The sequence below is a fragment of the Pseudophryne corroboree genome, chromosome 9, assembly GCF_028390025.1.
Source record: "Pseudophryne corroboree isolate aPseCor3 chromosome 9, aPseCor3.hap2, whole genome shotgun sequence".
Lineage (NCBI taxonomy): Eukaryota > Metazoa > Chordata > Amphibia > Anura > Myobatrachidae > Pseudophryne > Pseudophryne corroboree.
In genome coordinates this window covers 19,960,363-19,987,792 of record NC_086452.1, presented here as the reverse complement: position 1 = coordinate 19,987,792, position 27,430 = coordinate 19,960,363, and the positions used below count along the sequence as shown (strand labels likewise).

The 27,430-nt window shown below is 50.0% G+C and overlaps 1 protein-coding gene across 1 annotated transcript in view; it reads left to right on the top strand.

Moving 5' to 3' along the window:
* Positions 1–20,948: 20,948 nt before the first annotated feature.
* Positions 20,949–27,430, top strand: part of GIPC2 (GIPC PDZ domain containing family member 2) — a 142,501-nt gene continuing 136,019 nt past the window's right edge. Inside the window, exon 1 of the mRNA XM_063939011.1 lies at positions 20,949–21,434. Coding sequence (XP_063795081.1) covers positions 21,159–21,434 — 276 coding nt within the window. The 5' untranslated portion in view covers positions 20,949–21,158. The remainder of the gene's footprint in view (positions 21,435–27,430) is intronic.

The window sequence follows — 27,430 nt, the reverse complement described above, 5'->3', positions numbered from 1 at the left end:
AAATCCTGCTGCGATCAACTTGGAATTACCCCCATTGACAGGAGGAAGGCGTTCCGGGGCGTCAACTCACCGTTTTCTGGGCGTGAAGATCCGAACGTAGCCGTGTCGAGGCGTTTGGAGGGCGGATGTCTGACGTCAATTCCGGGACCTGCAACGCTGGATTCATCGCACAGGGTAAGTAACTCCTACCCTGGTCTTGTTTTACACAAAACTTTTTCAGCATAGCAGGGCTGCACAAGCGATCGAGCCCCGCTATGCTAGAATACACTCCCCCATAGGTGGCGTCTAGTTGATCTCACGGGCAGCAAAAAGTTGCTACGTGCGATTAAACTTGGAATGACCCCCTAAATACTGTATGAAGTACACCCATAGAAGGTATTTCAATTTTTACAGATAAAAAAAACTTATTAAGAACAAACAATAAACCATATATCATATAAAACATGCCTTTTTTTGACCATTGAGGTCTGATGGTATAGCAAACTCGCTATCCACCCCAGCCGGGGAGAGCTCACAGACAGTGAGTTAGACCCTTTGTGTCTAACCAACGATGGTGCCACCAACGCGTTTCGTCACTTCCTCAGGGGTGTTGCATTAGAAAGTGTGTACAGGGGCCTCCTCAGATAAACAACCATTGACTGATTAGAGTTAAAAATATAGTTTAACCTTCACGAGCCAGGAAACCTTTTTCATTATGTGGTAGAGACTATACATGGGGTTCCAGTGCTGGTCATGCACCGGTCACTGCCTGACCAGCACTGGGTCCACATGTTTTCTAAAAGGCAAGAGACAACTACTAGTGAACTCCACTGAGCGGTGGCACCCAGTTACCCGACCATGGGACGTGTACGGTAATGAATACCTCAATTCATATGTAGACTGGTTTTCAAACTTGCTCTCTTTACCTCTTTCAGAGCACAGAGCGCGAGGGTATAAGGGGGAATGCTCTGGAGAGTCCCAGAACAAGAGGTAAGTACGGAGAGTCCCCACACACACCAGTGAGTAAGGGCCCGTATACCAATATGAAAAGCACCAATATATACATTCTAGTGGCTGCAACTTTTATCCTACATGCCAGTTATTACAGACGTGCACCAATAGTATTATTATATGTCAAGTGCAGTCCTGTACACCTGTCACCAAGGCTCAGACGCATGGCCCGGTGATATAGCGGTATGCCAATCCTTCATCATATCTCATCCCTTAGCCAGTAATGAATAAATGCCTCCAACGTTAATTTGCTCCATCTCATCCTATGACCTTAGTTCTGCTTTCATCTGGGTGGACAAGTCTGTGACAGGTGAGGTTACGAGAGCGTGTAATTGGGGTATACTTCACATGAAACAAATGCGGGCCCCAACTGGCGTCTCTCTGACGTCTGAGAGCAGCGCCGACTCTCCTGCCAAAACCGCTCTGCGGCTATTTATAGAAAATAATCACCGCTATCAACATTAAACAGCTAGGAACAATATTATTCCATTCTTTCATTATCTCAGCAGCAAATAACACATAGTGCTTTATGTACATTCCCTGTCTGATGTACAGCTGACCACATATGGTAGATGTGGTTGTTGGATGTGATCTATGGATGCAAGCATATGTAGGTGCCATGGCAAAGCAATGGCGCCACCCACAGGGCATAGCTTACACACCCACGGTTATGGCCCTGGATGCAAGAGAATGACAAATGCAGCAATATTTTCCACCACTCAATAGTAATTACCAACCCTGATATCTCTATCTCTGATGACAACACAAAAATAAACCCTACCCCTCACACCAACTGCCGAGGCGTACACCCTTGACTTGGAGCTGTCCGTTCCCCCAGTAAATCTGTTTCCAGATCTTGTCCCAGACATCTAAGAGACATCTCCAGAAGACGGACATATCCTACACAAGACACTGCAAACACTGTAATCCATGCACTCATTGGGGCAGATTCAATGGGGAGCGAGGTTTAGCAGGGTAAAAAAAAACTTTGCTTACCTCTCGCCCAGTTTTGGATTATTGCAGGTGTGCGTGCTCCCGATACCGCGATATCCAATTAAAAAAGTGGTTGCGGGGTATTCAGTGTTCAGGGTTATTACATTTCCCACCCGGATTCCCCTAATGTCCTTTCCAAAATGGCAGCTTCATAGAAGACGCTAGAGGAGATGGCGGCCATTTTGAGAAGGTAATTTTCTATACTTTGAGGTTGCGGCAGGCGCGAACATCAGGAAAGCAGAGAGCGGCAGCGGTGGCTGGATGGATCCCCTGACAATGAGCAGGTACTGTCTGTGGGCATAATATGGTATCAGGGGCATTACAATGGGGGCATAATATGGTGTAATATGGTGACAGGAGCATGTGGGGGCATAATATGGTGTCAGGGGCATTACAGTGGTGGCATAATATGGTGATGCGGCATAACTGTGGGTGCTTATTCTGGTGACAGGGGCATTACTGTGTGGGGCATAATATGATGTCAGGGGCATTACGGTGGTGGCTTAATATGGTGCAAGGGGCATTACTGTGTGGAGCATAATATTGTGTAAGGGACACTATGTCTGTGAAAAGTAGCCTTTTCTTGCAAGGCCACACCTATTGCAGCAAAGCCGCACCCATTACAGTGAGGCCACACCCCATTTGGGGGCCACATGCAAATAGTAATTTTTTTATGTATATGGGGTCGGGCACTTTTTTTTTTAGTGTTCGCACTGGGAGCCAAATTGTCTAGAAATGTCCCTGATCTCTGCTTATCTCAAAACATCTAGCTCGCCCCCTCCGCTCTGATCTGCGACTCTCACCTACACGCATTACCTGCTCCCAGTCACGGGGGCTAATTCAGTCTGAATCTTTTTGCGGAGTGCGCACACATAGCGGTCGCACTGCGTGTGCGCACCCCGGGAGCCCAGTGAGATGCTATGAGCATCTCTGGGCTGCGATCGCCTCTGCTTGATGGACAGGCAGAGGCGGTCGTGGGGCGGGAGGGGTTAAAACGCCGTTGGCGGGGCGCAGTCCGGACCGTTGGGGGGGCAGGTCGTTGTGGCTGCGTGACGTCACACGCAGCCGCTGCGACCCGGGACGCGGCCAGTAGCTCCCTGCCAAGGTCGACAGTAACTAGGTCGACAGGGTCTCTAGGTCGACATGGTCTAGGTTGACAGGTCAAAAGGTCGACATGAGTTTTTTATGTTTTTCTGGTGTCGTTTTCTCCGTACAGTGACCGGGAACCCCAATTAGTGCACCGTGTCCCCTCGCATCGCTCGCCATGCTTCGGGCAAGGTTACTATTCCCAATCGTAGTCCGCGTAGATCGTTAAGTATGAAAAAGTTCAAAAAAAAAAGACAAAAAGTGTAAAAATCTCATGTCGACCTAGAACATGTTGACCTAGAGACTCTGTCGACCTAGTTACTGTCAACCTAGAGACTGGATCCTGTCTTGCAGTTGTGTTGCAGGGATGTAGGGGATCATTCCGAGTTGTTCGCTAGCTGCTTTCGTTCCCTGTGCAGTGATCAGGCAAAAAATCGTCACTTCTGCGTCTGCGTATGCGGCGCAATGCGCACGCGTGACGTACTATTACAACGAACGATGTCGTTTCACACGGGATCTAGCGAAGCTTTTCAGTCGCAGAGTGATTGACAGGAAGAGGGCGTTTCTGGGTGTCAACTGACCGTTTTCAGGGAGTGCTCGAAAAAACGCAGGTGTGCCAGGAAAAACGCAGGCGTGGCTGTGCGAACGCAGGGCGTGTTTGTGATGTCAAAACAGGAACTGAAGAGTCTGAAGTGATCGCAAGCGCTGAGTAGGTTTTGAGCTACTCTAGAACTGCACAAAAATGTTTCGTAGCCGCTCTGCGATCCTTTCGTTCGCACTTCTGCTAAGCTAAAATACACTCCCAGTGGGCGGCGGCATAGCGTTTGCACGGCTGCTGAAAACTGCTAGCGAGCGAACAACTCGGAATGACCCCCGTAAAGCACAAAGGGAATATGCTGGCTCTACATAAGTAAGTGGCAAATAAATAATTGTCTGTGATATAACAGCAGGTTGCCGGGATGGTTCGTTTCTGATGCTTCAGTTAAGGCAAAATATAAAGGGGCTGATTCAGCACAGATCTCATTTGTACAGTTGCTCACAGGCAATACTACGATGCAATCACATGACCTGTTCTGCGCATGCGCCATTTCCCAATTATCGAGAAACCGCACTGACGATGGCAGGAGCGATCCTTACTGAATGGCCCCCAAGAAACGCTTTTGCTTATCATGGGGTCAGGTGCACTTAGTAAGTGACATCGCACCTCAGATACCATCACATTTCCTTGGAATATTTCATACACATAAAGTTAAACATTAATTGTAATAATTTGCCGCTCTCTGCGTACATCACGACCTCATTAGCCTGCTGACATCACACTGCGCATGAGAAACAGGTACCGAATGCATCTGCGCAATAAAAGTGATAAAATATGTTACTTGTAGATCAAAGGTTTATTTTACTGTCCTGTAATCTGCCACATTGTTATCAGTCTAGGATTATTACTGTGCAGGTATGGAGCAGGAGGTGTACCGGCCACAGAAAGTGTTATTTCTGGTGATATTATCTCTGCAGATTATATAGTGCATCCGGAAAGTATTCACAGCGCTTCACTTTTTCCACATTTTGTTATGTTACAGCCTTATTCCACAATGGAATAAATAATTTTTTGTCCTCAAAATTGTACACACAATACCCCATAATGATAACGTGAAAAAAAGGTGTTTTTTTTTTTTTTAGATTTTTGCAAAAAAAATGTAAAATAAAAAAACTAAGAAATCACATGTACATAATTATTCACAGCCTTTGCCATGAAGCTCACAATTGAGCTCAGGTGCATGCTGTTTCCACTGATCATCCTTGAGATGTTCCTACAGCTTAATTGGAGTCCACCTGTGGTAAATTCAGATGATTGGACATGATTTGGAAAGGCACACACCTGTCTATATAAGGTCCCACACTTGACAGTGCATGTCTGAGCACAAACCAAGCATGAAGTCAAAGGAGTTGTCTGTAGACCTCCCAGACAGGATTGTCCCGAGGCACAAATCTGGGGAAGGCTACAGAAAAATATCGGCTGCTTTGAAGGTACCAATGAGCACAGTGACCTCTATCATCCGTAAATGGAAGAAGTTTGGAACCACCAGGACTCTTCCTAGAGCTGGCCAGGCGTCTAAACTGAACGATCGTGGGAGAAGGACCCTAGTCAGGGAGGTGACCAAGAACCCGATGGTCACTCTGTCAGAGCTACAGCATTCCTCTGTGGAGAGCGGAGAACCTTCCAGAAGGACAACCAGCAATCCACCAAGCAGGCCTGTATGGTAGAGTGGCCAGACGGAAGCCACTCCTTAGTAAAAAAGCACATGGCAACCCACCTGGAGTTTGTCAAAATGCACCTGAACCGGAACTTGAACTGGATTTGGACTATGCTAGAATCTCTAATTAAGCTAGTTCCCCAAACACTGCAACTCAGGACCACTATGTGGCCTTTCCTCACCTCTGTCATGAGAACACCAGGACCAATGCCTACTACTCCTCTGTCCAAGAACATAATGACTGCCCCTGGGACTACCCCTCAAGCTGAGCAGGGAACTGAGGGGCGTGCGCACCAGGACCAGACTTTGCTGGGTCATTTCCATTGGACATTAATGTGCTCCCCACACTCTCACACCCACCCGCACTGCTCCCCACACTCTCACACCCACCCGCAATGCTCCACACACTCTCACACCCACCCCCACTGCTCCCCATATTCTCACACCCGCCCCCACTGCTCCCCGCACTTTCATACCCACCTGCACTGCTCCCCACATTCTCACCCCCACCCCCACTGCTCCCCACACTCTCACACCCACCCGCACTACTCCCCACACTCTCACACCCACCCGCACTGCTCCCCACACTCTCACACCCACCCGCACTACTCCCCACACTCTCACACCCACCCGCACTGCTCCCCCCACACTCACACCCACCCGCACTGCTCCCCCCACTCTCACACCCACCCGCACTGCTCCTCCCACTCTCACACCCACCCGCACTACTCCCCACACTCTCACACCCACCCGCACTGCTCCCCACACTTTCACACCAACCCGCACTGCTCCCCACATTCTCACACCCACCCGCACTGCTCCCCACACTCTCACACCCACCCGCACTGCTCCCCACACTCTCACACCCACCCGCACTGCTCCCCACACTCTCACACCCACCCGCACTGCTCCCCACACTCTCACACCCACCCGCACTGCTCCCCACACTCTCACACCCACCCGCACTGCTCCCCACATTCTCACACCCACCCGCACTGCTCCCCACACTCTCACACCCACCCGCACTGCTCCCCACACTCTCACACCCACCCGCACTGCTCCCCACACTCTCACACCCACCCGCACTGCTCCCCACACTCTCACACCCACCTGCACTTCTCCCCACACTCTCACACCCACCCGCACTGCTCCCCACACTCTCACACCCACCCGCACTGCTCCCCACACTCTCACACCCACCCGCACTACTCCCCACACTCTCACACCCACCAACTCTGCTCCCATGAGACCAGGGCATTTATAATTTTCGCATAATAATGTTAGTACAGTTTTTCTCTTCTCTTTCTTTCCCCCTTCTTATGCTATGTATTCCCCCTTCATGTTGCTGCTTGGCGATGCATTGTACCACCAAAAATTCCTAGTGTACATGAGTACACCTGGCCAATAAAGCTGATTCTGATTCTGATTCTGAAGGACTCTCAGATCATGAGAAACAAAATTCTCTGGTCTGATGAGACAAAGATTGAACTCTTTGGCGTGAATGCCAGGCGTCATGTTTGGAGGAAACCAGGCACCGCTCATCACCAGGCCAAGACCATCCCTACAGTGAGGCATGGTGGTGGCAGCATCATGCTGTGGGGATGTTTTTCAGTGGCAGGAACTGGGAGACTAGTCAGGATAGAGGGAAAGATGAATGCAGCAATGTACAGAGACATCCTGGATTAGGTTTAGGCGACCCCCAAGGCAATTAAGGTTTATGATGCGTGGGGAGGGAGGGTTAGGTACCACTTGGGGGGGTTAGGGTTAGGCTGCGGTGGGGGAGACGGTTTAGTTTAGGGTGCGGGGAGGGGGGTTAGGTCTGCAAACAGCATCCTGCCTATTGCGGTTATCTAGCTCAGAGGTTTGGAGGGTCAGCACCAGCGTGCTCAGTAATTCGGGCCATGTACAGCAGGATTATATGGATGAAAATACTGCAACATTTGCAGACTTGCAGGTACTATAATAATAATAATAATAATAATTCCAAATATAACATCTAATGAATTGTGATTTATTTACCCCAATTTGGCAGTATGCTGGAAAAACAAAAGCCCAGCTAAGGTAACAATCCAATAGCACAGTCTCAGTCTTGGAAATAAGACAGAGATACGATAGAGGCTCATATGTTCTCCAGACACTTTGGCCCTGATTCAGACGTGTACGCTAAATGCGCGTAATACCGATAATCGCGCCGTCGGCCGATGTTGGATGTACTGCTCATGTGTCCCCAGAGCCGGCCCTAGGCATAGGCAAACTAGGCAATTGCCTAGGGCATCTTGTATGCCTAGGGGCACAATCAGCTTCTGCTGATTAAATTGATATGCAGCATGCCTATATTCTGTGTGTAGCATTTTGTATGCAGATACAGCCACAGTCACACACAGTATATAGGCATGCCGCATATCATTTTAATCAGCAGAATCTGCTTGTTCATCCTAACCACATAGCAATGCACATAAGATGTATTTTCATAAAAAATAGGCCCCCAACGTTAGCAGAGCTGCCAGTTGACTCACACCAAGAACTATATGTGTCATTATGTGTATAAGGGCATTAATAAAGTGTAACATGTGTAATGGGCACTATGTGTGTTATTATGTGTATAAGGGCACTAATAATGTGCGGCATATGTGTAAGGGACATTATGTGTGTCATTAGTGTATAAGGGCATTAACAATGTGCGGCATATTGAAAATAGTGGTTTGTTTGGGGTTTACTGGGCGCTTCAAAAGACTCTGTGGCGGCCTCGTTACTTCTAAAGGACTTATCCCAGACAGTCCAAATGCTTGTAAGAGAGGTGTGGTGAAGAAGAAGATGGCGCTATTGGGTCTAGGTGAGGAAATAGGTGAATACGGGGAAATACTTATCCTATGGGTATGTCTCTATCATCCCACTTTAGGTCTTCTTTGGTAGATGCTCTCAAGTTGAGGTTGTATATGAAAAATAAAAACAAGATGGAATCATTTGTAGAAACTGCCTGATTCAATAGTTCTACAAATTTTGGTGTTCTGAATAATTCTGCAGATATTTGTGGAATCAGGTATTATTACATTCAACAGTAGTAGTCTTTTAAAAGAGTACCTATATTGAACTCTTTATCTGCATGTTTATGACACAAAAAATAAAGAATCTCCTTACAAAGACAAAATGTAAGTTAAATGATAACCACTGGTCAGGAGTATTTTTCTTAAATGGCGTACCTCACTCACATAGTGAGGAGAAAATTAACGTCCAAAAAGGTATCTTTATCAGGTTTTTACAGTGATAATGTGAAGCGCTCCTTAGCGTACCTCACTTACTCAGTGAGATGATATTAAACACATATCATGGTATCTTTATCTTATGGTGCAGAGGTATGGCATACCATTACTCACGGTGTAAAAGCTTTTATCCCTCTCATCAAGGTTTCTTTTCATCAGCCAGACGCAGGTGATTAATTAAAAAATCACAGGAATTTATTGATACTTAAAATAGTGGTAAAAACAAAGGCTGATTTTTATCAGCATTAATTCATGGAGGTGTGTGATCCTAGGGAAGGGGACCCCTCTGGGGAGCAAGGTTCCGGTTCAGTGCTCCACAAACGAATTGGTGATTAAAAATAATAATAATAAATAGGACTCTTCTTCAAGGCATAACTGAAATGCCTTGAAAAAGAGTCCTAGAAGGCTCGAAACGCGTTGGCTCTAAGGAGGCATTGGCTCTGGATTTGCTGTGTGATCCTGGAAAGGTAAGACCCCGCTTTCTATTTATTATTATTATTTTTAATCACCAATTCGTTTGTGGAGCACTGAACCGGAACCTTGCTCCCCAGAGGGGTCCCCTTCCCTAGGATCACACACCTCCATGAATTAATGCTGATAAAAATCAGCCTTTGTTTTTACCACTATTTTAAGTATCAATAAATTCCTGTGATTTTTTAATTAATCACCTGCGTCTGGCTGATGAAAAGAAACCTTGATGAGAGGGATAAAAGCTTTTACACCGTGAGTAATGGTATGCCATACCTCTGCACCATAAGATAAAGATACCATGATATGTGTTTAATATCATCTCACTGAGTAAGTGAGGTACGCTAAGGAGCGCTTCACATTATCACTGTAAAAACCTGATAAAGATACCTTTTTGGACGTTAATTTTCTCCTCACTATGTGAGTGAGGTACGCCATTTAAGAAAAATACACCTGACCAGTGGTTATCATTTAACTTACATTTTGTCTTTGTAAGGAGATTCTTTATTTTTTGTGTCATAAACATGCAGATAAAGAGTTCAATATAGGTACTCTTTTAAAAGACTACTACTGTTGAATGTAATAATACCTGATTCCACAAATATCTGCAGAATTATTCAGAACACCAAAATTTGTAGAACTATTGAATCAGGCAGTTTCTACACATGATTCCATCTTGTTTTTATTTTTCATATACAACCTCAACTTGAGAGCATCTACCAAAGAAGACCTAAAGTGGGATGATAGAGACATACCCATAGGATAAGTATTTCCCCTTATTCACCTATTTCCTCACCTAGACCCAATAGCGCAATGTGCGGCATATGTGTAAGGGAAATGATGTGTATAAGAGCATTAATAAGGGTTGGCATAATGTGTAAGGCACATTATGTTTATAAGGACATTAATATGTGTCATATGTGTAAGGGGCATTACTGTGTGGTATTATGTGTATAAATGCATTACCAATGTGTGGCACTTTGTGTATAAGGAGCTCTACTATGTGGCGTAATGTGTAGAAAGGGCACTACTGTGTGGTCTAATGTGAATAACGAGCAATATGGTGTGGTGTAATGTGCATAAGGAGCAATATGGTGTGGTGTAATGAGAATAAAGAACAATATGGTGTGGTGTAATGTGAATAAGGAGCAATTCAGTATGATGTTATGTGAATGAGGGGCACTAGGGTGAGGAGTAACGTATATAAGGTAAAGTGGTACTACTGTGTGATGTAATGTGAATAAGGGACACTATCGCATTATAAATTGTGATTAAAGTTGCACTACTGTGAGGCAAAAGTTGAATTGGGGGTACTATTGTGTGGCCATGCCCCTTGCCAGCAAAAACACATTCCTTTTTGGGCTGCGCGCCGAATGAGCACACTGTTCTTATTTAAATTACAGGGGGTAGGAACACAAAAAAAAGGACTGCTATGGGTGGGAGGTGATGGTGCTGGGAAAGGGGTGCAGGGTCAGAGGCGGAACTAGCGGTGGTGCTAGGGGGCACCAGCCAAAATCTTGCCTAGGGCATCATATTGGTTAGGGCCGGCTCTGTGTGTCCCAGTCGCACAGCGCATGCGTCCCGATGGTTAATGTTGGGAGCCAGAAAAATGAATTTGGATGCCAGTGTGCGTGTTTCAGAGGGCTCTCCTGGGGGGTAACGGGGGTGGTTAGGCAGTCGCGGGTGTTTCGAGGTCTAAAGACACAACCACTGGCGGGCGTGAGCGCAACACTGTACAAAGTGTTTCTTTCACCAATTTCAGGCGAGTGCATTTAGAACAATGCTTTTGTCACACAGTGGGGGTCATTCAGACCTGATCGCACGCTAGGTTTTTACGCTGCGCTGCGATCAGGTCAGAACTGCGCGTGCACCGCAATGCACAGACCCGTCGTACGGGTACAAAGCGGATGGCTGCTGTGCGATGGATTGTACGAAGAATCCATTCGCATAGCCGATCGCAAGGAGATTGACAGGAAGAAGGCGTTTGCGGGTGGCAACTGACCGTTTTCTGGGAGTGGTTGGAAAAACACAGGCGTGTCCGAGTGTTTGCAGGGCGGGTGTCTGACGTCAATTCCAGGCCCGGACAGGCTGAAGTGATCGCAGCGGCTGAGTAAGTCCTGGGCAACTCAGAAACTGCACAAAACTTTTTTGTACCGCTCGGCTGCACATGCGATCGCACACTTGCAAAGCGAAAATACACTCCCCTATGGGCGGTGACTATCTGATCGCAGCGCTGCAAAAAATAGCTAGCGAGCGATCAGGTCTGAATTAGGCGCAGTGTGCGCTGTCGCATTCTCCTAGCACTTTCTCTGCTGTTCATTGAGAATTCCTACACCCCAACTCGCCCGACACCTCTAGCCATTACCCCAACTGGGTCAGAATGCTGCCCACACTAGATTATAGGAGCGCAGCTGAAAGCTCCTTTCTTTACTGACTACAGTACTCGTTATATTTTGAGCCCTGGCGCTAGTCCCCCTCTATGTTCACAAAATAAACCGCGCCACTCAGAGAAAGTGGTTATTTTGGTAACAAATAAAAAAACAATGGGGGGGGGGGGGGGGGAGGGGGGAGGTATGCTGGGAATACTAGTCCTCAATTTTCTATGCTTAGACAAACACAATCACAATCATAACCTAACCCTTACTCACAGTCTACCCCTTCTGTGTCACCCCTGTCTGTCTGCCCCATCCCTTCAGAATTTAAATTCTCACGAGCAGGGCCCTCCTTCCCTCATGTGCTTTTCCCTTATACTGTTTTCTACTCCACACGCTAATGATTATTTCAGTGTCCTGGCCCCTGATGCAGAATTGTTTATATACCCTGTACTTGTCCTTCATTGTCTTGTACTGTAAGTCACTGTTTTCCTGTATTGCTCATTTATTTAGGTACTGTTAGGCGCTGCAGAACCCTTGTGGCGCCATATAAACGATTACAATACACAATATAAGAAAGTTCTGTTTCAGCCACACGTGTGAATCAGTTCCAACAGTATAATGTTTTGCTTGATTGACAGATCATATAACCAATATAAGGAAGCCATGGCTTAAAGGGGTGGAGCTATCTGCTTGTCTGGGAGGGCTGGGTCATACGACGTACCCTTCTAATAGTGAGTGACAATCATTCTCTGTACAGTGCTGAGTAATATGCTTCCACTATAAATAAATAATGAGAATTTAAGTTGTTGTCCGGCCACTCTTCTCTGACCTCTCTCAATAACAAGACATCTTCACCCACAGAACTGCCACTCACTGGAAGATTTGTGTTGTTTGCCCCGCTCTCTGTAATCTCTAGAGACTGTTGTGGATCAAAATCCTAGGAGATCAGTAGTTTCTGAGTCAAACCACTCCGTCTGGCACCAATCATTCCACGGTAAAGGCATTTAGATCACATTTCTTCCCCAATCTAGTGAACAACAACTGAGCCTCTTGACCATGTCTGCATACTTTTATGCATTGCGCTGCTACGATATAACTGGCTGATTCGATATTTGCATCAGCCGGCAGGTGTACAGATGTGCCTAATACAGTGGCCACTGAGGGTATACAGTGTGTAACAGGTGACTGCAGCGGGGCCGGTGTGAGTTGGAGGACAGCGCACACAGCAGCTGCTGTGTGACAAGAGGCAGGAGGGGACAGCTGAGGAAGCCAGGAGGACTCATGTTACTGTGAGATGCTTATCAGCTTCTTCATGTTTTATGAACAGCCGGTGGCTGCAGTCATGTTTTCCAGCTATTGTCATACACACCTCACTTTTTATATAAAACTTACTTCCCCTGTGATATGTAAATGCTGCTGAAAAATTCAAAAACATTTTGTAGTTCCTTTTTTTTCCAGATTCTTTTTTTAGTTACTATTGTTTTGCTTTTTACATTACTATGGAGCGTTAAATCCCCCCCCCCCCCTCCCCCCACAGATGCCCATGGTCTGGTTGGCACTTGGCGTGCTGGGATCCCCGTGCAATGAATGGTTGGCCACAATTTTCCCAGCCATCTGCAGCACACATGCACCAATTTGCTATGTACAAAGGAACCCTGAGTGCTATCCCACCCTCCTTTCTGCCAGCGTAGTCACTGGCCATGTCACCAGCTGGAGATGGCTATATTGACACCAAACATGAAAATAGGGTGTATTCAGAACGTTCCCTTCCCGTGTGTCGCAGCGGCTTTGGGACCAACTGCCGGATCCTAAGGGGACCCATGCCTGTGGTCTTTGCAAATCACTTAAAGGCAGATGGGTATTGTCTGGAGGGGTGCAGTATGGTTTGACGGCGGTCGGGGTCACGGCGACCAGTATACCGGCGCCGGAATCCCGACTGCCGGCATACCGACAGCTGGGCGAGCGCAAATGAGCTACTTGCGTGCTCACTGCATTCGCCACAGGCGCCACACTATCTGTTCTTCCTCCAGGGGGTTCGTGGACCCCCAAGAGGGAGAAAAGATGATGTATGCCGGCGGTCGGAATTCCGGCGCCACACGGACACACACACGGACACACACACACACACACACACACACACACGGACACACACACACGGACACACACACACACACACACACACACACACGGGTTAACATTTTATTGTTATACTCAGAAGCCAATTAACCATGATTCATGAAAGTGGGCAGAAGCCGATGAAAACATGGGGAGAACATACAAGCTCCACACAGGTAGGTTCCTTGTTGGAACTGTACTTCAAGGCAGCAATACTAATCACACTGCAACTGTGCTGCCCCACAAAAGTATATGTCTGGCAGGAGTTTGGGGTTTCTGCTTGACTACAGAGATGCAGACGTGTTCCTGTGACGATACTCCGTCTCACTATATGTAAATACATTTACTATACTTCACTGCAAAAATATAAACGTAGAGTAAAATAAACTGAAAAATATTACCTGCAGAATGTAAGCTCTTATCACCTAAGGGGCTAATTCAGGTTGGAGCGCAATACACGATCCAACCGCAAAAACTACTAAGAGGATGCGGGCGCAGGGCCCGTACTGTGCATGCGCCCACATTTTCTGCGGGCACCCCCTGCAGAAAATGCGATCGCCACTGCCTGTGTTGGTGACAGAGCGTTGTGGGGGCGGCGATGGAGAAACGGGGGCAGTGCCAGTCAAACTGTGGGCGTGACAGGGGCGTGATTGGGGGAGCTGCATGACGTCACACGCAGCCGCTGCGATCAGAAAAATGATGACCCTATAGGGGTTGCGGCTGCAGCTGAAAATGGAGCGACTGCGGCAGAAATCAGGATCTGTTGCGACACCTCAATCATACATTTGCGTGATAGTAAATATTTGCAGTTACCCTCCAAAAACCGGTGTTTTCGGGGAATAAGCTGGAAATATTTAATGATAAATGGGCCCCGTAATGCCGTATGGCTGATCTCACCATCAGATATTGCGTTCACTCCTTGCTGGCTGCAATAAAGTTTGTTTAAAAAAATGACTTAAGCCAAGTTGTGCCGTGTCCATATAAAGTAATGTGTCTCCTGGTGCGGCCAGAGGGATGGGAGGGTGGGGAGGGGGGGGGGGGGGTGTATGGGGTGGGGGGGAGAGGGGTGTATGGGGGGGGGGGGTGCTGCTGCAGGGAACAGCAGAGGAGTGACTGTGATAGTGCAGAGAAAGAAGAGGAGGGGGGCAGAAATAGGAAGAGAAGGAATAACAAGATAACAGTAGAAGACAAGCAGCTGCGCATGAGAGATGGGGGCGGAAGGCGCAGACAATGGCGCAGTCGGGAATTTGCAGCAGAGTGGATGCCGGGGGTGCAGCGACTTTGGCTGTCAGCATGGGTGATTTTATGGGGCGTGTAAAGTCTAATTATTTCTTGAATATAACATGGATAAACTGCAGCAAACATCTCTATCGGCCTATGGGTCACTCTATCACGTATTACTGGGTGGTCTCCTCCCCGACTGTCCCAAGTGACGCAGCTGATGGCTGGATGTATGCAGAACGCCCGCCGGGTCCCAGCGGTGGCTATCACTTTGCTGCTAGCCAATCGCCCAGGACAGGGCTTTTTTGGAAGCTCTGTTCCGGCGCCCCAACTATAAAAAAAATTAAAATATCACACACAACAGATGGAGTACCAGCCAATCAGCTCCTAACTGTCATGTCACAGGCTGTGTTTGAAAAGTGTCATTTAGGAGCTGATTGGCTGGTACTATCTCGGTGCAATTTATCACTCTACAAGGCTTCATAAATCTGAGCCTCAGCGACAGGAGGAGGAGTAGGGATCAGTAGGGAGGTGCAGCAACCGAAAGACAGGGGAGGGAGCAGCAGCAGCACAGGGCAGTGACATGAGTAGTAGGGATCAGTAGGGAGGTGCAGGACAGGGGAGGGAGCAGCAGCAGCAGCAGCACAGGGCAGTGACCCGAGTAGTAGGGATCAGTAGGGAGGTGCAGGACAGGGGAGGGAGCAGCAGCAGCAGCACAGGGCAGTGACCCGAGTAGTAGGGATCAGTAGGGAGATGCAGGACAGGGGAGGGAGCAGCAGGCAGTTACACCTGGGAACAGCAGAGGGTAGTGTGTGACGGTGACTCAGTGACAGGAGGAGGAGTAGGGATCAGTAGGGAGGGAGGAACAGTGTCACACCTGGGAGCAGCAGAGGGTAGTAGTGTGTGCTGTGTGACGGTGACTCAGTGACAGGAGGAGGAGTAGGGATCAGTAGGGAGGAGCAGCAGTGTCACACCTGGAGCAGCAGAGGGTAGTAGTGTGTGCTGTGTGACGGTGACTCAGTGACAGTAGGAGGAGTAGGGATCAGTAGGGAGGAGCAGCAGTGTCACACCTGGGAGCAGCAGAGGGTAGTAGTGTGTGCTGTGTGACGGTGACTCAGTGACAGGAGGAGGAGTAGGGATCAGTAGGGAGGAGCAGCAGTGTCACACCTGGAGCAGCAGAGGGTAGTAGTAGTGTGTGCTGTGTGACGGTGACTCAGTGACAGTAGGAGGAGTAGGGATCAGTAGGGAGGAGCAGCAGTGTCACACCTGGGAGCAGCAGAGGGTAGTAGTGTGTGCTGTGTGACGGTGACTCAGTGACAGGAGGAGGAGTAGGGATCAGTAGGGAGGAGCAGTAGTGTCACACCTGGGAGCAGCAGAGGGTAGTAGTGTGTGCTGTGTGACGGTGACTCAGTGACAGGAGGAGGAGTAGGGATCAGTAGGGAGGGAGGAGCAGCAGTGTCACACCTGGGAGCAGCAGAGAGTAGTAGTGTGTGCTGTGTGACGGTGACTCAGTGACAGGAGGAGGTGTAGGGATCAGTAGGGAGGAGCAGCAGAGGGCAGTGTGTGACGGTGACTCAGTGACAGGAGGAGGAGTAGGGATCAGTAGGGAGGGAGGAGCAGCAGTGTCACACCTGGGAGCAGCAGAGGGTAGTAGTGTATGCTGTGTGACGGTGACTCAGTGACAGGAGGAGGAGTAGGGATCAGTAGCGAGGAGCAGCAGCAGTGTCACACCTGGGAGCAGCAGAGGGTAGTAGTGTGTGCTGTGTGACGGTGACTCAGTTACAGGAGGAGGAGTAAGGATCAGTAGGGAGGGAGGAGCAGCAGTGTCACACCTGGGAGCAGCAGAGGGTAGTAGTGTGTGTGTGACGGTGACTCAGTGACAGGAGGAGGAGTAGGGATCAGTAGGGAGGAGCAGCAGTGTCACACCTGGGAGCAGCAGAGGGTAGTAGTGTGTGTGTGACGGTGACTCAGTGACAGGAGGAGGAGTAGGGATCAGTAGGGAGGAGCAGCAGAGTCACACCTGGGAGCAGCAGAGGGTAGTAGTGTGTGCTGTGTGACGGTGACTCAGTGACAGGAGGAGGAGGAGGGATCAGTAGGGAGGAGCAGTAGTGTCACACCTGGGAGCAGCAGAGGGTAGTAGTGTGTGCTGTGTGAGGTGACTCAGTGACAGGAGGAGGAGTAGGGATCAGTAGGGAGGAGCAGCAGTGTCACACCTGGGAGCAGCAGAGGATAGTAGTGTGTGCTGTGTGAGGTGACTCAGTGACAGGAGGAGGAGTAGGGATCAGTAGGGAGGAGCAGCAGAGTCACACCTGGGAGCAGCAGAGGGTAGTAGTGTGTGCTGTGTGAGGTGACTCAGTTACAGGAGGAGGAGTAGGGATCAGTAGGGAGGAGCAGTAGTGTCACACCTGGGAGCAGCAGAGGGTAGTAGTGTGTGCTGTGTGACGGTGACTCAGTGACAGGAGGAGGAGTAGGGATCAGTAGGGAGGGAGGAGCAGCAGTGTCACACCTGGGAGCAGCAGAGGGTAGTAGTGTGTGCTGTCTGACGGTGACTCAGTGACAGGAGGAGGAGTAGGGATCAGTAGGGAGGAGCAGAAGTGTCACACCTGGGAGCAGCAGAGGGTAGTAGTGTGTGCTGTGTGACGGTGACTCAGTGACAGGAGGAGGAGTAGGGATCAGTAGGGAGGAGCAGCAGTGTCACACCTGGGAGCAGCAGAGGGTAGTAGTGTGTGCTGTGTGACGGTGACTCAGTGACAGGAGGAGTAGTAGGGATCAGTAGGGAGGGAGGAGTAGCAGTGTCACACCTGGGAGCAGCAGAGGGTAGTAGTGTGTGCTGTGTGACGGTGACTCAGTGACAGGAGGAGGAGTAGGGATCAGTAGGGAGGGAGGAGCAGCAGTGTCACACCTGGGAGCAGCAGAGGGTAGTAGTGTGTGAGTGTGACGGTAACTCAGTGACAGGAGGAGGAGTAGGGATCAGTAGGGAGGGAGGAGCAGCAGTGTCACACCTGGGAGCAGCAGAGGGTAGTAGTGTGTGCTGTGTGACGGTGACTCAGTGACAGGAGGAGGAGTAGGGATCAGTACGGAGGAAGGAGCAGGAGTGTCACACCTGGGAGCAGCAGAGGGTAGTAGTGTGTGCTGTGTGACGGTGACTCAGTGACAGGAGGAGGAGTAGGGAACAGTAGAGAGGAGCAGTAGTGTCACACCTGGGAGCAGCAGAGGGTAGTAGTGTGTGCTGTGTGAGGTGACTCAGTTACAGGAGGAGGAGTAGGGATCAGTAGGAAGAAGCAGCAGTGTCACACCTGGGAGCAGCAGAGGGTAGTAGTGTGTGCTGTGTGACGGTGACTCAGTGACAGGAGGAGGAGGAGGGATCAGTAGGGAGGGAGGAGCAGCAGTGTCACACCTGGGAACAGCAGAGGTAGTAGTGTGTGCTGTGTGACGGTGACTCAGTGACAGGAGGAGGAGTAGGGATCAGTAGGGAGGAGCAGCAGTGTCACACCTGGGAGCAGCAGAGGGTAGTAGTGTGTGCTGTGTGACGGTGACTCAGTTACAGGAGGAGGAGTAGGGATCAGTAGGGAGGAGAAGCAGAGTCACACCTGGGAGCAGCAGAGGGTAGTAGTGTGTGATGTGTGACGGTGACTCAGTGACAGGAGGAGGAGTAGGGATCAGTAGGGAGGAGCAGCAGGCAGTGTCACACCTGGGAGCAGCAGAGGGTAGTAGTGTGTGCTGTGTGAGGTGACTCAGTGACAGGAGGAGGAGTAGGGATCAGGAGGGAGCAGCAGCAGTGTCACACCTGGGAGCAGCAGAGGGTAGTAGTGTGTGCTGTGTGACGGTGACTCAGTGACAGGAGGAGGAGGAGGGATCAGTAGGGAGGAGGAGCAGTGTCACACCTGGGAGCAGCAGAGGGTAGTAGTGTGTGCTGTGTGACGGTGACTCAGTGACAGGAGGAGGAGTAGGGATCAGTAGGGAGGAGCAGCAGTGTCACACCTGGGAGCAGCAGAGGGTAGTAGTGTGTGCTGTGTGACGGTGACTCAGTGACAGGAGGAGTAGTAGGGATCAGTAGGGAGGGAGGAGCAGCAGTGTCACACCTGGGAGCAGCAGAGGGTAGTAGTGTGTGCTGTGTGACGGTGACTCAGTGACAGGAGGAGGAGTAGGGATCAGTAGGGAGGGAGGAGCAGCAGTGTCACACCTGGGAGCAGCAGAGGGTAGTAGTGTGTGAGTGTGACGGTAACTCAGTGACAGGAGGAGGAGTAGGGATCAGTAGGGAGGGAGGAGCAGCAGTGTCACACCTGGGAGCAGCAGAGGGTAGTAGTGTGTGCTGTGTGACGGTGACTCAGTGACAGGAGGAGGAGTAGGGATCAGTACGGAGGAAGGAGCAGGAGTGTCACACCTGGGAGCAGCAGAGGGTAGTAGTGTGTGCTGTGTGACGGTGACTCAGTGACAGGAGGAGGAGTAGGGAACAGTAGAGAGGAGCAGTAGTGTCACACCTGGGAGCAGCAGAGGGTAGTAGTGTGTGCTGTGTGAGGTGACTCAGTTACAGGAGGAGGAGTAGGGATCAGTAGGAAGAAGCAGCAGTGTCACACCTGGGAGCAGCAGAGGGTAGTAGTGTGTGCTGTGTGACGGTGACTCAGTGACAGGAGGAGGAGGAGGGATCAGTAGGATGGGAGGAGCAGCAGTGTCACACCTGGGAACAGCAGAGGTAGTAGTGTGTGCTGTGTGACGGTGACTCAGTGACAGGAGGAGGAGTAGGGATCAGTAGGGAGGAGCAGCAGTGTCACACCTGGGAGCAGCAGAGGGTAGTAGTGTGTGCTGTGTGACGGTGACTCAGTTACAGGAGGAGGAGTAGGGATCAGTAGGGAGGAGAAGCAGAGTCACACCTGGGAGCAGCAGAGGGTAGTAGTGTGTGATGTGTGACGGTGACTCAGTGACAGGAGGAGGAGTAGGGATCAGTAGGGAGGAGCAGCAGGCAGTGTCACACCTGGGAGCAGCAGAGGGTAGTAGTGTGTGCTGTGTGAGGTGACTCAGTGACAGGAGGAGGAGTAGGGATCAGGAGGGAGCAGCAGCAGTGTCACACCTGGGAGCAGCAGAGGGTAGTAGTGTGTGCTGTGTGACGGTGACTCAGTGACAGGAGGAGGAGGAGGGATCAGTAGGGAGGAGGAGCAGTGTCACACCTGGGAGCAGCAGAGGGTAGTAGTGTGTGCTGTGTGACGGTGACTCAGTGACAGGAGGAGGAGTAGGGATCAGTAGGGAGGAGCAGCAGAGTCACACCTGGGAGCAGCAGAGGGTAGTAGTGTGTGCTGTGTGACGGTGACTCAGTGACAGGAGGAGGAGTAGGGATCAGTAGGGAGGAGCAGTAGTGTCACACCTGGGAGCAGCAGAGGGTAGTAGTGTGTGTGTGTGACGGTGACTCAGTGACAGGAGGAGGAGTAGGGATCAGTAGGGAGGAGCAGCAGAGGGCAGTGTGTGACGGTGACTCAGTGACAGGAGGAGGAGTAGGGATCAGTAGGGAGGAGCAGTAGTGTCACACCTGGGAGCAGCAGAGGGTAGTAGTGTGTGCTGTGTGACGGTGACTCAGTGACAGGAGGAGGAGTAGGGATCAGTAGGGAGGAGCAGCAGAGGAAAGTGTGTGACGGTGACTCAGTGACAGGAGGAGGAGGAGTAGGGATCAGTAGGGAGGAGCAGCAGTGTCACACCTGGGAGCAGCAGAGGGTAGTAGTGTGTGTGTGACGGTGACTCAGTGACAGGAGGAGGAGTAGGGATCAGTAGGGAGGAGCAGCAGAGGGCAGTGTGTGACGGTGACTCAGTGACAGGAGGAGGAGTAGGGATCAGTAGGGACGAGCAGTAGTGTCACACCTGGGAGCAGCAGAGGGTAGTAGTGTGTGCTGTGTGACGGTGACTCAGTGACAGGAGGAGGAGTAGGGATCAGTAGGGAGGAGCAGCAGAGGAAAGTGTGTGACGGTGACTCAGTGACAGGAGGAGGAGGAGTAGGGATCAGTAGGGAGGAGCAGCAGTGTCACACCTGGGAGCAGCAGAGGGTAGTAGTGTGTGTGTGACGGTGACTCAGTGACAGCAGGAGGAGTAGGGATCAGTAGGGAGGAGCAGCAGTGTCACACCTGGGAGCAGCAGAGGGTAGTAGTGTGTGTGTGACGGTGACTCAGTGACAGGAGGAGGAGTAGGGATCAGTAGGGAGGAGCAGCAGTGTCACACCTGGGAGCAGCAGAGGGTAGTAGTGTGTGTGACGGTGACTCAGTGACAGGAGGAGGAGGAGGAGGCACCGGTGACACCTCGCACATCACCGCCGCACACAGCAGGACACAGGACGCGGAGCAGCAGCAGCAGACGCCGGGGTACCCGCCACATCCTCCCCGCCAGCAGCGCGATCACCTCCCCCGGCAGCAGAGATGCCTCTGGGGCTGCGGGGGAAGAAGAAGAAGTCCCGGGAGGTCTCCTCCCGGCTGGTGGAGAGTGAGGAGCTGGAGAACCGGGCGCCCAAGGCGGCTTCCAGTGCCAATGGTGCGGCCGCCGGGCTGCCCCCTCCCCCGGTCACCCTGCGCCCCAAGCTCATCTTCCATACCCAGCTGGCCCACGGCAGCCCGACCGGCCGCATAGAGGGCTTCACCAACGTCAAGGAACTGTACGGCAAGATCGCAGAGGCCTTCCACATCACCCCCGAGGAGGTGAGGCACCACTCACTGCACCTCCACTCACACTCACTCCTGAGGAGGTGAGGCACCACTCACTGCACCTCCACTCACACTCACTCCTGAGGAGGAGAGGCACCACTCACTGCACCTCCACTCACACTCACTACTGAGGAGGTGAGGCACCACTCACTGCACCTCCACTCACACTCACCACTGAGGAGGTGAGGCACCACTCACTGCAGTCTGCACCTCCACTCACACTCACTCCTGAGGAGGTGAGGCACCACTCACTGCACCTCCACTCACTCACTCCTGAGGAGGCGAGGCACCACTCACACTCACTGCACCTCCATTCACACTCACCCCCGAGAAGGTGAGGTACCCCACTCACACTGCATCTCCACTCATACTCACCCCTATTCCACTCGCACTCACCCCTGCTATACCTCACACTCACCCCCGAGGAGGTGAGGTACCCCATTCATACTGCACCTCCACTCACACTCACCCCTGAGGAGGTGAGGCATCCCACTCATACTGACCGCAGCTTTACCTCACACTCACCCCAGAGGAGGGGATGCACCCCTAATCCCCTCACACTCACCCCAGAGGAGGGGAGGCACCCCACTCACTACAGGTCCACTCACACTTACCCCTGCTATACCTCACACTCACCCCAGAGGAGTGGAGGCACCCCTAATCCCCTCACACTCACCCCTGAGGAGGGGAGGCTCCCTTTCTCCACTCATACTCACCCCTCTTTCACTCATACTAACTCCTACTCCACTCACCCCTACTGCGCTCACACTCTCACCCGAGGAATACAGGTAACTCCAACCATCACCAGCTTCTGTGTACTGGGGATCAGTGGCCCATTACCAGCTTCTGTGTACTATAAATCAGTGGCCCATTACCAGCTTCTGTGTACTGTAATTCAGTGGCCCATTATCAGCTTCTGTGTACTGGGAATCAGTGGCCCATTACCAGCTTCTGTGTACTGTAAATCAGTGGCCCATTACCAGCTTCTGTGTACTGTAAATCAGTGGCCCATTACCAGCTTCTGTGTACTAGGGATCAGTCTTCTGTGTAGTGGGAATCAGTGGGACATTACCAGCTTCTGTGTACTGTTAATCAGTGGCCCATTACCAGATTCTGTGTACTGTAATTCAGTGGCCCATTATCAGCTTCTGTGTACTGGGGATCAGTGGCCCATTACCAGCTTCTGTGTACTATATTTCAGTGGCCCATTATCAGCTTCTGTGTACTGGGGATCAGTGGCTCATTACCAGCTTCTGTGTACTGTAATTCAGTGGCCCATTATCAGCTTCTGTGTACTGTAAATCAGTGGCCCATTACCAGCTTCTGTGTACTGTTAATCAGTGGCCCATTACCAGCTTCTGTGTACTGTAATTCAGTGGCCCATTATCAGCTTCTGTGTACTGTAAATCAGTGGCCCATTACCAGCTTCTATGTACTGGGAATCAGTGGGACATTACAAGCTGCTGTGTACTGTAAATCAGTGGCCCATTACCTGTTTCTGTGTACTGTAAATCAGTGGCCCATACCAGCTTCTGTGTACTGTAGATCAGTGGCCCATTACCAGCTTCTGTGTACTGTAAATCAGTGGCCCATTACCAGCTTCTGTGTACTGTAAATCAGTAGCCCATTACCAGCTTATGTGTACTGGGATTAACAGTGGCCCATTACCAGCTTCTGTGTATTAGGAATCAGTGGCCCATCACCAGCTTCTGTGTAATGGAGATCAGTGGCCCATTACCAGCTTCTGTGTACTGGGAATCAGTGGCCCATCACCAGCTTCTGTGTACTGGGAATTAGTGACCCATTACTAGCTTCTGTGTACTGGGAATTAGTGACCCATTACCAGCTTCTGTGTACTGGGAATTAGTGACCCATTACCAGCTTCTGTGTACTGGTAATCAGTGGCCCATTGCTAGCTTCTGTGTACTGGGGATCAGTGGCCCATCACCAGCTTCTGTGTACTGGGAATTAGTGACCCATTACCAGCTTCTGTCTACTGGGGATCAGTGGCCCATTACCAACTTCGGTGTACTGGGGATCAGTGGCCCATTACCAGCTTCGGTGTACTGGGGATCAGTGGCCCATCACCAGCTTCTGTGTACTGGGGATCAGTGGCCCATACCAGCTTCTGTGTACTATGGATCAATGGCCCATACCAGGTTCTGTGTACTGGGAATCAGTTGCCCATCACCAGCTTCTGTGTACTGGGGATCAGTGGCCCATACCAGCTTCTGTGTACTGGGAATCAATTGCCCATTACCAGCTTCTGTGTACTGGGGATCAGTGGCCCATTACCAGCTTCTGTGTACTGGGAATCAGTGACCCATTACCAGCTTCTGTGTACTGGGGATCAGTGGCCTATCACCAGCTTCTGTGTACTGGGGATAAGTGGCCCATACCAGCTTCTGTGTACTGGGGATCAGTGGCCCATACCAGCTTCTGTGTACTGGGAATCAGTGGCTCATTACCAGCTTCTGTGTACTGGGAATCAGTGGCTCATTACCAGCTTCTGTGTACTGGGAATCAGTGGCTCATTACCAGCTTCTGTGTACTGGGAATCAGTGGCCCATTACCAGCTTCTGTGTACTGGGGATCAGTGGCCCATACCAGCTTCTGTGTACTGGGAATCAGTGGCTCATTACCAGCTTCTGTGTACTGGGAATCAGTGGCCCATTACCAGCTTCTGTGTACTGGGAATCAGAGGCTCATTACCAGCTTCTGTGTACTGGGAATCAGTGGCCCATTACCAGCTTCTGTGTACTGGGAATCAGTGGCCCATTACCAGCTTCTGTGTACTGGGAATCAGTGGCTCATTACCAGCTTCTGTGTACTGGGAATCAGTGGCCCATTACCAGCTTCTGTGTACTGGGAATCAGTGGCTCATTACCAGCTTCTGTGTACTGGGGATCAGTGGCTCATTACCAGCTTCTGTGTACTGGGAATCAGTGGCCCTTTACCAGTTACTATGCTCAATACTGTCATTATATACACTGTGCTGGACTGTAGTATATTTATTCACTATGGATTTAATATGTGCTGACTGGTATCTAATTTCTGCCCCATTATTAATTCCTAGGTACTACACTGGTACTTATCCATTACTATTACTCTGATCATTGGATCAGTCATTGCTCAGAAATACTTGTTAAATGTGAACTTCCCTTCGCTATCCAGGTCTACTCTATGGCACTTACTGTAATATATTGTACATACTGTTATATGTGGCACTTATTGTATTTTATTGTACATACAGTTATACGTGGCTCTTACAGTAATATATAGCGCATACAGTAATACGTGGCACTTACAGTAATATATGGCGCATACAGTAATACGTGGCACTTACAGTAATATATGGCGTATACAGTATTACGTGGCACTTACAGTAATATATGGCGTATACAGTAATACGTGGCACAATAATACGTGGCTCTTACAGTAATATATGGCGCATACAGTACTGTGTGGCACTTACAGTAATATATGGTGCATACTGTAATACGTGGCACTTACAGCAATGGCGCAAACAGTAATATGTGGCTCTTACAGTAATATATGGCGCATACAGTAATACGTGGCTCTTACAGTAATATATGGCGCATACAGTACTATGTGGCACTTACAGTAATATATGACGCATACTGTAATACGTGGCGCTTACAGCAATGGCGCATACAGTAATATGTGGCTCTTACAGTAATATATGGCGCATACAGTATTATGTGGCACTTACAGTAATATATGGCACGTACAGTAATACGTGGCATTTACAGTAATGGCGTATACAGTAATCTGTGGCATTTACAGTTATCCGTGGCACTTACTGTAATATATGGTGCATACAGTAATCTGTGGCATTTACAGTAATATGTGGCGCTTCCCGTAATACGTGGCACTTACGGTAATGGCGCATACAGCAATACGTGGCTCTTACAGTAATACGTGGCACTTACAGTTATACGTGACACATACTGTAATACAGCGCTGGGTACTGTACTGGGAATTTCTGGTCAATGATCAGCTACTGTGCGATGTTCTGGCCTCTCCTGTTTTATTCATTAGTAGATTGTATCTGCGGTGCTGGGGGCGTTTGGTGGCAATAATTAATGATTATAGATGAACTAATAGTCCTCTGTCTCTGGAGGGAGAGCAGGAAGAAGAACCAATTAGCATAAACTCTGGACGGTAAATGAACTGGCCCTAATAAGAGGCCTGGGGATTACGCCGGCCCGTTTCCAATACGCCGACCCGTTTCCACTACGCCGGCCCGTTTCCTCTGCTGATTGGACTGTAAACACTGCTAATGTCTACTAGTAAATTCCACTGCTAGGGTGCAGCCGGTACAATCACCTGGAGCCATGGGAATCCAGAGGGAGGTGCTCGGTGGGGGTGGAATGTGAGACCTGCAGTAGATATGTACAGTTGTGTCCTTAGGGAAAGAATACACGTTAATCCTATGTTACAGTATCTCTGGACATGTGCCTCTGTGCCAGGCTGCATAAGAGCCATTAGGGCTCACCCCTTGGGTGACCGCTATAATGATCCTACAAGCTCCCAGCTGGTGCTGCTGGAACTTCGGACCAAAGATACTCATTAGAGACTATTCTTATTTAGCAGGTACTAGTTGGACTTGTTCCTCACACACTAGTATTCTGCATAGAAGATGAGCGAGACGCCAATAACCTCAGCGACTGCCTCACGCCGTAGACACGCAGCTGCTGCAGTTATTACCGCATGCCTGTCACCTCATTGTTTTACATGTGCCCATGTTTAGAATATATTTAGAACATATTTAGAATTGGACTTATGTAAACTAGCTGACTTTGAGTCTTCCGTCCTGTGATATACTATGCTGGATATTTACTAACAAATTGCATGTGTGCAGTGACCCATAGCAGCTAGTCAGTCATTTGCTTTCATTGGAGATCATTCACGACACAGGATGAGTCCCACAGATAGGTTTGGTTCCGCACCAGCGCACCTACATAGAGCACACCAAGCTGCCTGCGGACTTTCACCCCTCCGGAGGTGCCTCTGTGTATTAGGTTAGCCAGAGATGTGGGAGAATGTGATGAGGAACACTGCGCAATAGAGCAAATGTCAAATCACTGTCCAACAGGGCCGGGCCCCATAGCAAAATTCGGGGGAGTGCCATTGTAGCTTGCCATGACCAGGTTGCGGGATCCAGTGAGCATGCACAGCTGCAGAGGCCTCCGGTAGGGAGTAGCAGAAGTCTTGGGGAGGCAGAAGAGGACAATTCAGGAGGGGAGACCTGACATTGTGTTCCCTTTTCATCTCCAGGCCCCGTAGGAACCACTGCAGTCCATCATATCTACCCTATCGCCACTTCAACCTCTTCTGCTAACTGTCTGGACCGCTAAGCATGACTTCCTCTTTGTTCCTCCTGCCTCTTATTCCACCGTCCCTTTAGAATGTAAGCTCTCATGGCCAAGGTCCTTCACCCTAGGGGGCCCATTTACAAAAAATATTAGTGGCTTATTCTCTGAGAACATGGTGGTTAACCGCAAATATATAGTATCACCGTAATGTATTACTGAGGGACCGCAGCAGATCTCTGATACCTCTTGTGATCCCTCCGTTCCTGTCGGCAGTAGCATCCCCCATAGGTTCCTGCCAGATTTACCAAGCATTCCGGAGCTTTATTGAATCTGGCAGTATCGTAGATTGTCCCCCACAGCTACCGTCATCTTCCCGCTGCAACCTATGGGCTACAGATGGTGTATTTAGCCGGCGGAGGGTTCCCCAGCAAATGCCCACCACACATACGCAGAAGCCCCGTAAGCACTCGGAGTACATCGCAGGGGCAAGCTCCTTTTTTTTCAATGAATATTGGGCCTAATTCAGACCTGATCGCTCGCTAGAGTTTTTCTGCAGAGCAGCGATCAGATAGTCGCCGCCCATAGGGAGTGTATCTGCTTTGCAAGTGTGCGATCACAGCCGAGCAGGACAAAAAAACTTTGTGCAGTTCC